The 14,136-nt window shown below is 42.1% G+C and overlaps 3 protein-coding genes across 11 annotated transcripts; 1 reads left to right on the top strand and 2 right to left on the bottom strand.

The window, feature by feature from the left end:
- Window positions 1-695: 695 nt before the first annotated feature.
- LOC116687705 (protein phosphatase 1 regulatory subunit 3E) lies at window positions 696-2,398 on the bottom strand. Its single transcript, XM_032513282.1, has one exon. The coding sequence runs from the start codon at window positions 2,171-2,173 to the stop codon at window positions 1,250-1,252; it is 924 nt and encodes a 307-aa protein (XP_032369173.1). The 5' UTR covers window positions 2,174-2,398; the 3' UTR covers window positions 696-1,249.
- Window positions 1,290-6,514, top strand: c1h16orf46 (chromosome 1 C16orf46 homolog). Of its 8 annotated transcripts, XM_032513270.1 has the most exons (4): window positions 2,832-3,106; window positions 3,244-3,471; window positions 4,525-4,697; window positions 4,800-6,514. In XM_032513270.1, exons 2-4 carry the CDS (start codon window positions 3,277-3,279, stop codon window positions 5,389-5,391), a joined length of 960 nt encoding a protein of 319 aa, XP_032369161.1. In that variant the 5' UTR covers window positions 2,832-3,106; window positions 3,244-3,276; the 3' UTR covers window positions 5,392-6,514. The 8 variants fall into 8 exon arrangements, with proteins under 8 accessions (XP_032369126.1, XP_032369144.1, XP_032369152.1 ...); XM_032513235.1 differs by lacking the exon at window positions 2,832-3,106 and adding an exon at window positions 1,290-1,408 and having other exon boundaries at window positions 4,525-6,514; XM_032513253.1 differs by lacking the exon at window positions 2,832-3,106 and adding an exon at window positions 2,520-2,602 and having other exon boundaries at window positions 4,525-6,514.
- Window positions 6,515-6,637: 123 nt separating this feature from the next.
- atmin (ATM interactor) lies at window positions 6,638-14,071 on the bottom strand. Of its 2 annotated transcripts, none has more exons than XM_032513193.1 (4): window positions 13,734-14,071; window positions 11,147-11,272; window positions 10,594-10,793; window positions 6,638-10,483 (listed from the first exon to the last, which is right to left on the bottom strand). In XM_032513193.1, the coding sequence occupies exons 1-4, from the start codon at window positions 13,962-13,964 to the stop codon at window positions 8,710-8,712; spliced, it is 2,331 nt and encodes a 776-aa protein (XP_032369084.1). In that variant the 5' UTR covers window positions 13,965-14,071; the 3' UTR covers window positions 6,638-8,709. The 2 variants fall into 2 exon arrangements, with proteins under 2 accessions (XP_032369084.1, XP_032369088.1); XM_032513197.1 differs by lacking the exon at window positions 13,734-14,071 and adding an exon at window positions 13,514-13,695.
- Window positions 14,072-14,136: the final 65 nt, after the last annotated feature.

Genomic DNA, 14,136 nt, shown 5'->3' with positions numbered 1-14,136 from the left:
AATGACTATGTATTGTGTTTTGATTCTGCAAATACTTTTCAGTTTAAATGTATCCTTTAGAAAATAATTACTCTGAAAATAAGATCTGTTTTACAACGATCAACCTGAAGAAGAGAAAAGGTCTGCAAGTAAATGAGGTAAATCTTACTTGGCAAACATTGCTACTAAATCTATTGTCCTTGGTGGGACAGCAACCGTGCTCAAGGGGTTCATTGCTATCCCTAGTACAGTTTTCTTTATAAATATAGCCTTTATGATTTGATGAAATATGAATGATGCCGTTAAAATTAAATGATTTTTAATTGTCTTTCAACTTTGTTTAGGCCCCTGCTTTTTTAATTTTGGCAAAACCGAAACATTTTTGAGATTAATTTAGCAAAAGAATGGATGCTGAATGGTTTATGAGTACAGTATGTCCCTGGATTGAAAGCTTACAGGTATATGGACACTGATTCCCAGAGAAGGCCTTATTTTATAATGGAAGCTTGATGATAACCATTGAAGGCATTTAGTCTAATTCCAACATCATGGCTTAAAATAAGGCATCTTTCAATTGCATGACAGTGGGAAATTAGACAACTTTTTTTTTGAACAAAATGTCACATATGCCACATATATCAACCTGTCAACTGAATAAGTCAGTGTGTGTGTGTGTGTGTGTGTGTGTGTGTGTGTGTGTGTGTGTGTGTGTGTTTATGTCTCTCCCAGCCTGCAGGAGACATTCAGTATGAGTATGCTACTAGGTTCGCTTGGCATCCATATTAGCCAAGATGTGATGCTCTCTGCTTCCCATCCAGCCGATATTTTTGCACGCATGCAAAACAAATGGATAATTTAAACATCTCCGTGCCACCAAACCCTTTTACAGCATCCCTTGAAATGACCCATGATGCCTGAAGTCGGCATTGTGTGCACGTTTTCCGTGGCACGTGTTTCTACATTACATAACGTGACATTGCACCCCAAATGGCACCAAACCGTACAGAGCCCTGACAAAAAGGCAAATAAACTAACAGAATCCCTTCCCGGGCACCGAGTCTTCACCAATCAATCTGTTACCACAGCGAGACAAATAGCCTGTTTGAATCATTGTTGGAAATGGTTGTCAGTATCACAGCATGTGTGTAGCTGGCAATGGCAGGGGAAAGAAAAAAAAAGAAAAGAATCTTTAACAAGCAACAGTCATACTTAAGGTACCCGGGGATCAGTTACGCACAAATTACGCACGCAGTGTCACTGCAGACAAAGCTCAGATAAAGTGAATCCATCCATTCTCCCATTCCCGCGGGGGGGACATCTTGAACCGGTGACGCCGCACTTTGTAGTTGTTTCCATTATTATTATCCCAGAACTCTTGCCCGCCGACACAGTATTTAATTGCAAACTGAAATGTGCTTCCGTTGTCGACGTAAGTCGGCATGACTATCTTGAAACAGAACTTATCAGTGTCACCGTCGCTTGAATCAGGAACATAGGACGCCAGGCTGTCCATACATGTAATCCAGTTGTTTAAAGAATAACGCAAAGAGACGCTCTTTTCGAAAGCCAAATTCAACACGCGCACAAACCCGGAGAGGCTGAATTCATCTACCTCAACGGACTCTAACATGACTTTCACCTCCCTCACTTTTTGCTCAAAACCGGGTAGTGTGCCTGGGTTGGTGAACTGCAACTCCATGAACATAGACTGCCCAGGAACACGGGGAAACTTTGCGTTCAGATGATTAAGGTGGACGGGTCCTTTGGTTAGTTTTGCCAATATGCGTTCCGGCACTTGTGGCTCATCTGTATCATCAAAGTGCTTCACTGAAATGAGCTCCAGGCCCAGTGAGTCGGCGAACCGGACCTTTTTCTGACTGGATGGACTTCTGCTGCGGGAGATCTCTAACTTTGCTCTCTCTGTGGGTGTGGGCAGCGACTTGCACCTCCGACGCAGATTTGGACTCTGTGAAGGCTTCAGGGCGACCTCTCTGCCCCGTGGTCTCTCTTCCACAACTGGGCTCTCGGTGCTTTCACAAGTACCGTTGATCGTGTCCAAATCATCCCCATCTTCTCGCGGGTTTGCCTCTGCCAGGCTTCCGAACAGCCCGGCTATGCAGCTGTAGTTCCTCGACATGCAACTCTTTGGGGGCAGCATGATCACGATAGGATGCACAGACTCCGCTATTTCCATAAAACACAGCAGTTCCTGCACTGCAGAGCCGAAGTGGTCGTGATGGGAAAGACCGGCGTCTCGAGCCGTCACGCGTCAGGTGTCACTGCTCCCCCACCCCGCGGATAGGTGCACCGGCTGCGTCAGGGGTTGACACTGCAGCTCTAGACCAATAAACTGAGCGTTTCCTTCTGCAGATCGGTCACTTTAAATCCCGCCGTGTGATATATCTCATTAAATGCTACAAAAATATTTAAAAAAAGAGAATAGGCATATGACTTTCCGCTTAGCAGCGACAATGGCTCGTTTCCAAAACCATGGGATGAACATGCAGTGTCCTCTCACAGCTGACGTGAATTGTATGGAGCAGAGTTTGACGTCTGCATCCTGTAGGCTACGTGCAGAACTGAACGTCGCAACTAACCAAAATGGTTTCCTGCTTCACAAGTGGTAACCTTTCTCATACTGTCTATGGAGGTTACACGGTTAACTTCCCCCTTTTACACTGTGGCATTATGATGACACCGATAGCCCACATAAATTAAATAAACACATTTAAATTATTTTTTTGTGATGTATCAAGACAGTTCGGCATATTCATGCCAACAGTTTAAAATCAAAAGTCACTATTCTGTTTACAGTATTCCTTTCTGCTGCGGGGGGGGGGGATGTGTTTACTGCATGAGATGTAATAATTCATCTGGAGCAGCAGCCCATTCAGCCCTTCCCCTTTTCTCTACGTCACATCTTCCCTGTGCAGCCTCTACGGGTTGCTATGACGACGGCGTTGCAACTTGTCTCTAAAGGCATTTTCCTAATGAACGCTGTCGACCAGAAAGACAACTCACCACGATAGATAGCAGCAGTTGTTTGTGAATGGTGTTTTTTTCTGATATGGGAATAGGAATTCAAACCCGTTTAAAATGCTACAGGATCCCAGATGTCTTCCTTTTAGTGAGTGAAGTCTGGTAACGGCAGTTCGCAAGGTTTCTAACAAAACAAGTGTGTGTAACTTGACTTAGAGAACTCAACAATATGCCGGCTATCTTTTACAGGTTATTTTTTGTATATTCTGTTTGTTTTCCCTCTAGGTATCACCATGAAGCTCATGAGCTAACTACATAATGGCGACCTTAAAAGAAGTGGCTCACACAACTGTGGATGGATCAGACAATAATCTTCCAACACAGGAGGATCCAGTTGGGGATCAGACAAAAGAAAGGAGACATGTCGATTCACTTCTAGATATTAGTGAGGAGGACTCCATGAAAGAACAGGAGCCATATGAGTATCATTGTTACTCTGGCTGGGAAGAAGCTGTAAGTGAATGAATACCTTCTTACTGCAAACCTTTTCTTTCTTTTTTACCTGCCTTTATCTGATTGGTGTACTGTTGTACCAACAGCACACGTTGATTATGTGTCTTCTATCACAGTTTGGAGTGAGTGGCAATGATTTTATAATGAGAAGAACAAATGTATAAAATAGTACCTGCTTCAATTTCTTATTGATTATATTCCTACATGTTTATATAACCCATATATATATATATATATATATATATAGTAACCCTAAGGTATATTTGTATGATATTGGTATTATAATTACTCCGTCTCAGTCTACATCCTCAATGATACATTTAGTTTAAATCACATTTTGTCATGTTTACTCCTTGCTTCCACGCTAATCCGGAATTTCTGACCCCCTAAAATGGAGACATTTGGAAACACGACTAACCCCGTTTACGTTTGAAGGCTCTGGGGTTGCTTTGTAGTCTGGACCGGCTGAAACAGAGATCTTTGGAAACGTCAGTCAATCTTAATGTGAGGTGGGCTTACATACCTTTCGGTAACAGTTCCACCTTGTCGTCGATCCAAGCAAATAAATCCCTGGTCCTACTTTTTGCCATAGTTCTTTCTCCTAAGTATTTTCTGTATTTTCAATTTATACATGGATTATTTTCAGACAATCTGCTTACAATTTGCCTGGTGCATGCAAATGGTCATGTGAAATGCGTTTTCAGACTTGTTAGGTTAATAAGTCTCACATTGCCAGACCTATCCCTACAGCGCTGTGGAATAAGGATGGTTACACCACGAGTTAATATGGACTATGGCCCTTCATTAGCATTTGCACGCTACGATTAGCCATGCGTTCATGCAAGTTATTAAGTTACCTTGAGATGTTCTTCCATTGATCCAGACTAGGTCAATATGGACGGAAATCATTACTGACAGAACCTAACGTATTAGTGTGGACGTAGCGTCACATCCCATTATTATCAGAATTTCCACCACCTTACTAACTTGATGCATTTTCAGTTTATGTTTAAGTTGTTTTCACATTTAACATTATATTCAATTTAAAAACAGGTTCATGGTTGGGCCAGAGTTGCTCCACTGAGCTGCATACTTTTGACTCAGAAGAGGTTCAGGAAACCAATGCATAAAGAGGCTGACAACCCATCCCCCTTGTCTGTTGATCCAACAAACCCTGATGGAGACAGCTCAGCCAGCATAGGACAGCACTGCTGCGAGTCTCATGTGGGCCCACATAACAGCTTAAAGAAATCCATGCAATTAAACCAGCACACGGGATCCTGGGGTAACACTGATGTAGCAGCGCAACCGAAAGACACCTCAGAAGGGCCTGTCTTCAATGCTATGCAGAAAATCACATCAAATCTCCTTAAAGAAAAGATAGGGGAGGAAGGGATGCTCAGAGAGACCCCTTTGCAGCCTCACTATCTCCCCTCAAAATACTCTGAGAACAGGCCCACTAAGCCTGAGAAACACAGGCATAGGCCTAATAATACAATGGTTCCCATTAAAAACTTCACATTTTTACCACCAATTAAATCACCAAACCTGAGTCGTCAAAAAGTCATCCAGCTCTGCAGTGGCAAGATGGCTCCAGAAGGAGAACCCATAGAGGAAAATGATTTCATGTTTGATAAGAAGAGCGGGACAAGAGGAAGAAGAGTGGACCCTATTACTAACCCAGAGCTTCCCATGTACTCTACAGCCTTGACCTCCAAGTACCAGGCATGTCAGCGTAACCTCCACTTGTTCTCTGCTGTGCGTGTTTCTATCCCCAAGAGGTATCAAGTACCGATGTCTTCCAAATCTGACACGCTGCACCGCTACTCAATGGGCAAGAGCCTCACGCAGGCCGTCCACTCCAACACTGCAGCAGGTGCACAAGACCATATGCACCCCAGCAAGACTGTGTGTATGTAGTATGCTATCATCTTATCATCTTAAACTCTCAGGTTCTACCAAGTAAAAACATGTTTCATCTTATTTTGTATTGTGCATGTCTTTGCCTTCCCAACATCATACAGTGTTTCCATCAAAATAGTTAGTTTATAGAATAAATCAAGGTATGTGACATAAAAGTAACTCATTGCAGAGTTAATTCATTTAGTTTAGTGTTCACTCAGTTCAGTCTGGCATAATATTTCAGAACATTCTAACCATAACAATATCAGTCAGGGGGACAGAGCACCGAGGCTCTTTATGCCATGGGCCTTTGTTTTGTTCTGACCAGTTCCCACAAGTGCTTTTTCAGCTGTTCTAGTTACCTAGCAACGGTGCAACTACCTCATAAGAAGCATAGCAGTGCGCAGCCTCACACATACTACAATGTAAACCACAGCCACAAGCTCCAACTCTGATAGAAGTGTCGCACTGTAGCCTGTGACTAAACGTGATGATGATATAAACCGTTGCCAAACTGCATCTGATCTGTCAAATTTAATCATATACAACTTTAGTTTTCTATGAGTCAGTGATGTAAATCAGTGCACTATATCAATGCAGCCTTATGCTGAGATCAGTAATCCTTGTGTATGTTGTGTTGATCTCTAAAGGCCAGCCAATCACTGCAACATTATTTCCAACTGGGATGATCTTGTTACTTTGCTTTATCATACTATCTTTGTCATTTAGCTGCCATGTAAAATAAAATAATTATCCACTTCCTGGGATTATTAATCAAAAGAGCTGCAGCAGTAACCTAATTAGACAAACTTGTGTTGTACATTAATGCGCATGTAAAATTAAATGGTTACTTCTAATCAATTTGTAAAGAGTTGCTATTTCCAGCACAAGCCAGAATTCAGCATGTCTATATTGGGTAAGCTGTAACAGTATCAAGGCAAAAGACACATACAGTTTTGGGTTGTTCTATAATAAAAACAAACAAGTACAATTAAAGTAAATTAACGACCAAGTCTTCTTTAATTCAGCTAGTACAGGGGAACAAAATGTATTGCACATTGAAGAACCAATACATCGGTGCCATTCCTTCCACTATGGTGAACAGAACTGTAGTGAAGGTGCAAGGTGACGGAGTTTTTGTACTTTTCGGACTCTTGCGCTTACACACACACACTCCTGCTCTTTGTTTTAGTTTGTATTGGTTGAGCGCAAAGTTTTTTTTCTTCCACTTTTGTTTTATAATAAAGTGACAAGGAGCACAATATACACATTCCAACAGTTTATTGAGAACATCTTGTAGTGTAGTTTCAACAATTAATCAAGGCAACCATTAACTCTACACATACAGGCAACTGGAACTCAAATTCTGCAAAAACAAATATTTTGTGCAGGGAAAATATCTGCATGCATTCCCTACAGAGAGAAATTAAAGCACTGTAACTGACGCTTGAGGCTGACAAGGCTTCCACACATAGTTCTGTTTAATTTTTATTAAATTAATAATTTAAAGCAAGGCGTTTTATTGTGCCACTAAACCAGCAGGGAGGAGCTATACTGCTGCACTGGAGTTCAAGAACCACAAACTAAAAGTACTGATCTCAATACAAGACGTTTTGAAGTTTAGAGTCAAAATCTTTGTAGACACAGGGACATTTTGGAAAGGGTGCAAAGGAAATAGAGCATGTTATCCGATGGCACACTGTCATGTCCTGTACATTTATAAACTGTTACAACATTAACCACCCTGCCAATAAAATAGTGAGAAGGCATCAAACAAATTCTCTTTTCTCTCTCTTATTTTTCATGTGACAGAACATAAATCTTTCCATAGAAACTATGGAGAACAATTAGGGGCATTTCCCTATTTCATGCAAACCGATGAGAGAATGAATTAAACATGCAGAATGAAAGGATTATGACACTTTGTTCAGTGCTTGTCCATTTTTCAAAACAAATTTCAGTGTAATTCTGATAAATAATTATTTTAAAGCAGTAAAGTGTAACAGAACTAAAATGGTAATACTTGGTTTGAGGCACCAATGTAACAAAATGAACAAATAATCGAGGCCTATAGCTCTGGGATCCTAAGTGCAGCACAGCCTGCGTGTGGTGCCTGTGCTTCATGAGCTAACTCAGTGCACCAGTAAAACAAAATCAAAACATCAGTTTTACTTGCTTGGAGAAGAGATAGAAAATGAACCTACTGCGTCTGATTGTTAAGGGTAAAATCGGAAAAAATTCAAAAGGACTCCTTTCAGTCCAAACCGGTGGTGGACATGTACAATAGCTCTGTGCTAATCCACCATGTGTTACTGTACAGTAAAGTTCCTGGATGACTTCAGCAGAGTACTGCTACTGCATACACTTACACCCAGCTAATTAATAACTCCAAGACAATGACAGCCTAGTATGCTTACTGACTTGAACTCACTGCTAGAATTTCTGACACAAAAAAAGTGTTTAACAACTTCAAACTACATAATCACATTTCAATGAAAAGTGTGCAACAACTGATAGGACAAACAATTCATTTTTACATGTGCCACATCTGTAACGATATGTTTCAGAGATACACATCTTAACGGGTTTGAGCAATGCCTTGTTTGTGGTTGAGGCTTTATGGGGTTTTATTTTTGGGTAACATGAAGCTGCAGGATGTCATTCAGAGTTTATAGTCTTGCTGCCGCTGACAAGGCAACGTCAACGAGGCAGCCATTAGACGCACAAGCTGAGAAGAGATATTTTGTTTCTGTGCTGCTGACCAAGTGAAGGCTTCATGCACTTTTCCAAACATATACTGTATGTAAACTAAATGCACAATGTTCTTTGATGTACAGCTGAGATGAAATTGTTTTCATGCAGTATATCTGTCAAACAACAACAATTTTATAAACCTTTTCTCGACAGCAAAGCACATTTAAAGATGTCATCCCTTTTAAGTGCAGAGCTAACATAAAATACATTAAATGTTGAGTCACTGTTAAACTGATAGTAAGACTGAACAGTGAAAACCAGTTACAGTGGTTGTACACAAAAACAAAGAAGTAAACTGGCATTTCAGACAAGACATACAATATTACTTTATGTGCAAATAAATATGTAAACGGTCACAAGAGCTGATAAATCAAGCCCGTTGAGCTAATAAAGTGCAACAGAGATGGTCAGGATATATACCTGGACATATACAGGTTATATACTGAAGACATTTTCGCAGACTTCTTACTGCCAAGACTGTGGTCCGCTGGAGGACAACGTAGACTGATTCCTTTAACAGGAACTGGCAGCCATTATAAAACCTGTACTGCAAAAGCTTAGGCAGCTTCACCAAGGGGTTCTTCAGCTGTTGGGTTTCTCAGAGTGCTGAAAGAGAGCACAGAGCTCCTCACATGTCTGGGTTTCCACAGAGCTGAAATGAGACTCCATATTCCACGCCATGTCTGCCGACAAGAAGTCATCCATGACAGTTTGTGTTTCATTACTCGTTAGGAAGAGGTGTCCCAGGCCTTCTGCCTGTCTGGTCACAGTCTGTGTCTCTGTGCTGTTCAGCAGCCTTGCATGCTCACCCTGACTCACAGGTGTTGGAGCAGACAGACCTGTGGCAAATGAAGGGAGATCCGTCTGTGTTTCTGTATCTGAAGACTCGGTGCTCATGGAAAAGCTTGAGTGTCGTAGGATGCTGCTCAGGGGCATGTGGCTTCCGGCGTTCAGCAGAAAATTGAGGTCAGTCTGAGTTTGAGTATCAAATAGCTCCAGGTCGCTGGTATGTATACGACTTGGTCCCTCACTTTGGTCCATTTCATCCATCAAGAGGAAGTCTGTCTGGGTCTGGATGTCCAGAGACTCCAGCGGTGTGTCGCCACCCAGTCCTCCCAGCTCACTCTCCTCTGTCTGTGTCTGAATGTGCACGGCGTTGAGAAACTCTTCAAAGTCAAAGTCAATGCCATTGTGTTGCTCCTGAACAGCTCCTAGACCTGAGCCGCAGCCTGCAGAGCCTTCTGTGAGCACCTGGTGGCCTGACATGCTGTCAGACAGAATATTTTCTAAGTCATTTAACAGGGTCATTGTTTGGGTCTGGTTATCTGCCATGCTGTTTGAATTGAGTTCATCTGTCTGCACCCCAAAACACATAGCACCAGCTGACTTTGAGTCCTCATACATACTGCTCCCGCCAGCAGTGAGGGTATCATCTATCTCCAGAGCTGTTTGAGTGGAGACACTGAGGGAGTCACTGCCGAATAGGTCAGAGCACATGATTGCATGGTCCTGAGCCTTCTCCTCTAATTGTGGCACGGCAAAATGGGTCTGTGTCTGCCTGGTTTTGTATGGGGGCACAGATGAGGTGGCACAAGGAATTTGACTCGTGCCTGTCTGAGCACCAATAGAGGATGTGGCTTTGGTCCGGGAGGAGAATGTCTGGGTTTCAACACTGACTGGCAGGAGGACTTGGGCACTCACGCTGATGTCTGTTTGGGAGCAGGACGACACTGAGGACTCACCCACAGAGCACAACCCCATCCCCTCTCCAACCCCCACTCCTGAAAGCACTGTTGACAAGTAGGATTTGTCCGTCTGAATGTTGGTGGAGGTGCTTCTTCCCCGTTGCCCTGCCAGGCTGGCTGAGTCATCTGTGCTTGCAGTGTCCAGACTGACCTGCACCCCAATGCTAATAGGCCCCAGGCTAGAGCGGGAAGTAGGCATGCCATCCTTGAAACACAAACTCTTAGCATCAAATTGGGGTACCACAGCTCCCATGCCTTGTGGCAGGAGGTGCAGGGTGCGGACGGAGCCTTGACTGTCTACTGCCAGCACTACAGACCTCAGAGCCCCGCTTTCTGTAGATGGAAGAAGGACTGGCAGGTGGGCCAGCTGCATCACAGGAACACTGACCAAAGCCATCTTGGGCTTTGGTAGAAGCAACTTCTGGAGGACCTTACAGGGGTTGGAGTTCTGATTCAACGAGTCTGGGATATGATCAATTGTATCCGAAGGGAGAGCAGTCTCTGTCAGCTCTTTATTAGCAGGTATGATCTGACAGGTTGGCCCATTGGCCTTAACCTTTTCCGAACCACTCAACAGTTTCTCCATCTTTCGCTTTTTTACTGGCGGAATTCTGTAAAAACAAAAAAGAGAGGAACAGATACAGAGAAAGCCAAATTAATCTTAAACCAAACCTAAAGCAAAGTTTCAATACATATGACTCTGGGCTATAACATTACATGCCTGTGTTCTGTAGGAATCTCATGACCTGTGCGGTAGATATGCGAGAGTAGGGCAGCCCTACTAGCATAGGGGCAGCCACATGTACAGTGGTAGGTCTTCCCACAGTCGTCTATATGCCTCTTTAGGTCCCACTCGGTGCTGTAGCCATTGTTACACTTAAAGCACTTGTGTTTTTTCTCCGCATGCATCTTCATGAAGTGCTACAATGAAACAGATAAAACAGCAAATAATATATGTTACAATTGGTCTCAGCATTGCAGGAGGGGTTAAAGATCTAAGGAGGATTTTCTTAAGTGTAAGTAAGCTTTTAAATAATCCAAACAGTATCTAGTATTGATCAACACATTGCAGTAGAAAGGTATTCAGGATTTATATATAGATATAACTAAACTCTACCAGTATCTTATCGGTCGTGTAGAATTGATTTTTTTTTTTTTTTAACATATTTGGTGCTGAGTAATACATTAGGAGCTATTCCGTAGAGCTTCAAAATAATAATTGTATTAAATTGATGAAATAGATAGGGCTACAGATGATTGGAGGAAAGGCTTACTTGTTTAACCAGGGAGAACTGAGAAAAAGGTCTGTTGGGCCCTCTGGGACATCCTTCAACTGGACAGCAGTAAAGCTTCTGAGGGCCCTTCATGTCTTTTCTGACCGTAGGATTGACAATACCATCCTGAGGGCCACAATGCCAGCAAAGGACAAAGAAGATAAAGCAGAGGAGTATTTGCATTTTGGATGTTTATCTCAGACCCTTACTCAGCATGGCTTACAGTGAGTGTTGTGAAGAATACCGTGAATTCCTTAAACCCCATAAATACAAGCAACCAACCGAAAGACCTGTAGTGTTCTCAAGTCATTTTAAGAGATTGAGCAAAGTTTTAAGTTAGCAATCTACGATTATAGCTAGTTTTACTTGACCGTCACCAATTCTTACAGTAACTGCTGTAAAAGGTACTCAATGTCCACTGTAAACTACAAAAAGGTTGTTTTTTTATACCATTTTGTATTAATATTTCAAAGGCATCCTTATGACTGCAGAAAATAAAGTGATGGTAGTAGGTAAGTGTAGGTAAATATGATATGTGCATTACAAACCTAACCTTAATCAAGAAACCACACTTACATGTGTACAGTAGGCTCTGCTTTATTCAACCGAAATAAAGAAACGAATGAGCTTGGCAGTATATAACCGTTTACTGTACCACTGCTGTTTCAGTCCCAAATGTAGACCTGCTAAAGCAGCTGTCAGCTGAAAACAGCACCTACACTGAATGTATCTAGCCTGGGGGAAACTGAAAAATACCATCACAGTCCATAACAGTCATTAATACTGCTGCCTTCCAGTGGTCAAGGTCACCTCCATCTGCTGCAACACCGGAGGGAGCAGAACAGCTTCCTCTGCTTCATCATGACGAGTTAACATTAACAGACACGTTGCTAACAATGAATGTTTTTGCAAGTGGCTTGAGCTACATCATGTGTTCGTGTGCTTACGCCTGAGTCATGTCAATACATTGTTAGTCATAAGTCACAAGCTGGCTGTGGCCAAATGAGGGAGCACGTCTTTGCTACACCAGGGTCAATCCACAGCCTGAGTAAAATAGCCTAACTCGGCTTCTCCTTGCTGCAGAGGTCGATGATATGGATAGAAAGACAGCTTAAAGCCAAGCCAAAAACTGTCACATTAAACTTATGAAAGGAGTCTGAACTGGGTTGAGTGAACACATTTAAATGAAACATATCTGTCTTCAAAACCAAGAAGAAACAGGTAGTGAGTGATCAGCAAATCCATTACTTATGTGCAATGATGCAGTAGAGGTACAGCGTTGTTAAAGAGGATGTAAAAAAAAAAAAACAGGCATGATGCCCAACTTCATGCCTTATTCTTGTAGTCGGACTTCAGGAATAATGCAAAGGAAGCATACAGAGTGAGCTTTTCCAGTATTTAAGAACATTGTCATAATACCACTGTTGACAGTTATACATATCTGTGGATTAAAAATAACATGCTGCTCGTTTTTTCTCTCTTTACACCCAATAAAAAAACAATTTGAATAAGTGTGGCTGAGCAATCAAAAGGATTGGAATCTGCTGTTACTCTTAGTGACTGACAAGTCTGTAATATTAACTCATTGGAGTAAAAAAAGGCCTATTTAATTTATAACTGACTAAGTAACAAACTCAAACTTTCAAATATACCTGGTTGTAGGTTACCTCAAATGTGTATGGTAGAACCACTGATTGGGCCTTTAAACACTGGCTGCGCCACATTAACCTTCTTCTAACCTAATTCAAAATCTCACATTCACCTATTTCAAACAAAGACCTTAGTCTATTGCAGGACAAAAGTCAGCGTTTCCCAGCAAAGGACTTCATTCATGGAGGGGAAGTTACATAAATTACTGCCTCCCACGAAAAGCCCAGTCCCCTCCAGTGAGGACATAAGAACCAGGATCAACAGTAGACTTTGGTCCAAATGCCAATGACTGTCTCCACTTTGCTGACTGTTTACTAGGAGTAGTATTTAGATTAGACTCAGACCATCAGAGATCATGTTTGTTGTAGCGTAAAAAGGTAAAGAAACCCTTACCATTGACATGGTCTTAAATGATAAACAGATTCCATTCGCACACTAGCACGGTCAAATCCGAATCAGATGCTTCACAAATTAATTTTTCCCCAACTACAAAACCGTCCACTAACGGTAGTTGAAATCTAGCTAAGGGTGTTGGTAAAGCTGTATTGAAAAGTGAAGTTAACGTTAAGCGACAAACATCACGCGTGATCCAAATCATGAACGTTAAATGGTAACATAATAACAAGTAACGTTGTAGCTAATGTTAGTTACAATGTAGCTAGCTCGGTAACAGCAAACGTTGTTACTAAATAAATTACGTCACGTATGTTTACTCACATAAACAAAGCGAACTTTTGCCTTACGTCGTGTTTGCTAAGCATTCCTAACAGTTACTGAGTGTTACGTTAGCTCAAACCAAGTTGTTGGATGGATGACTTGAGTTTTCCAGTTCCATGACAGCGGTTTCACGTTAATGAGTTAGCTAACTAGCCAAGTTAGCATTGCAGTTTCGTGAACGCCTAGCTAAAGCATATAAACAGGTTAAGTGGACGTTTACCTTTATTCTGTGTGACTTAACAAGATGCATGTTTAATGCAGGTGTGTTGGGGAGAATCTTCCCACACCCTTCCACGGTGCAGAGGATGTTCGTCCTCACTTCTTTAGTCAGCTCCGTGATGCTGGGTTTTATTATTTCCCGTGACTGCGACAGAGACTCTTCGTGACATTTCGGATTGTCTGTAGTAGCGTTATTTCTGTTATTCGCCTTGCTCGTCGCAGAGGCAGCCATGTTTCTATGTTGACAGTCTTGTGTTTAGCAGAGAGCCCCACGAGCCCCGCAGACATTTAAAGAACAGTGGCTTTTTCCCAGCTTGGGCCGAAAGGCTTTTTCGTACCTTTTACAGGGGAGGAAAGTCCCCCCCTTTCCCGGGGGCAGAAAATGTTTTTTAAAAACTTTACTG

Source organism: Etheostoma spectabile, chromosome 1 (genome assembly GCF_008692095.1).
Source record: "Etheostoma spectabile isolate EspeVRDwgs_2016 chromosome 1, UIUC_Espe_1.0, whole genome shotgun sequence".
Lineage (NCBI taxonomy): Eukaryota > Metazoa > Chordata > Actinopteri > Perciformes > Percidae > Etheostoma > Etheostoma spectabile.
Note: the sequence above shows the minus strand (reverse complement) of the source record. Positions and strands in the feature narration are given on the sequence as shown.

Excerpts from the sequence above, each read along its gene's own strand:
- LOC116687705 (XM_032513282.1), bottom strand. The coding sequence starts at position 2,173 with ATGGAAATAGCGGAGTCTGTGCATCCTATCGTGATCATGCTGCCCCCA.
- c1h16orf46 (XM_032513235.1), top strand. The coding sequence starts at position 3,277 with ATGGCGACCTTAAAAGAAGTGGCTCACACAACTGTGGATGGATCAGAC. Across the intron at positions 3,472-4,524 it reads ACTCTGGCTGGGAAGAAGCT|GTTCATGGTTGGGCCAGAGT; the intron begins GTAAGTGAATGA and ends ATTTAAAAACAG.
- atmin (XM_032513193.1), bottom strand. The coding sequence starts at position 13,964 with ATGGCTGCCTCTGCGACGAGCAAGGCGAATAACAGAAATAACGCTACT. Across the intron at positions 11,273-13,733 it reads TTAAGTCACACAGAATAAAG|GATGGTATTGTCAATCCTAC; the intron begins GTAAACGTCCAC and ends TGTGGCCCTCAG. Across the intron at positions 10,794-11,146 it reads AGTTCTCCCTGGTTAAACAA|CACTTCATGAAGATGCATGC; the intron begins GTAAGCCTTTCC and ends GTTTCATTGTAG.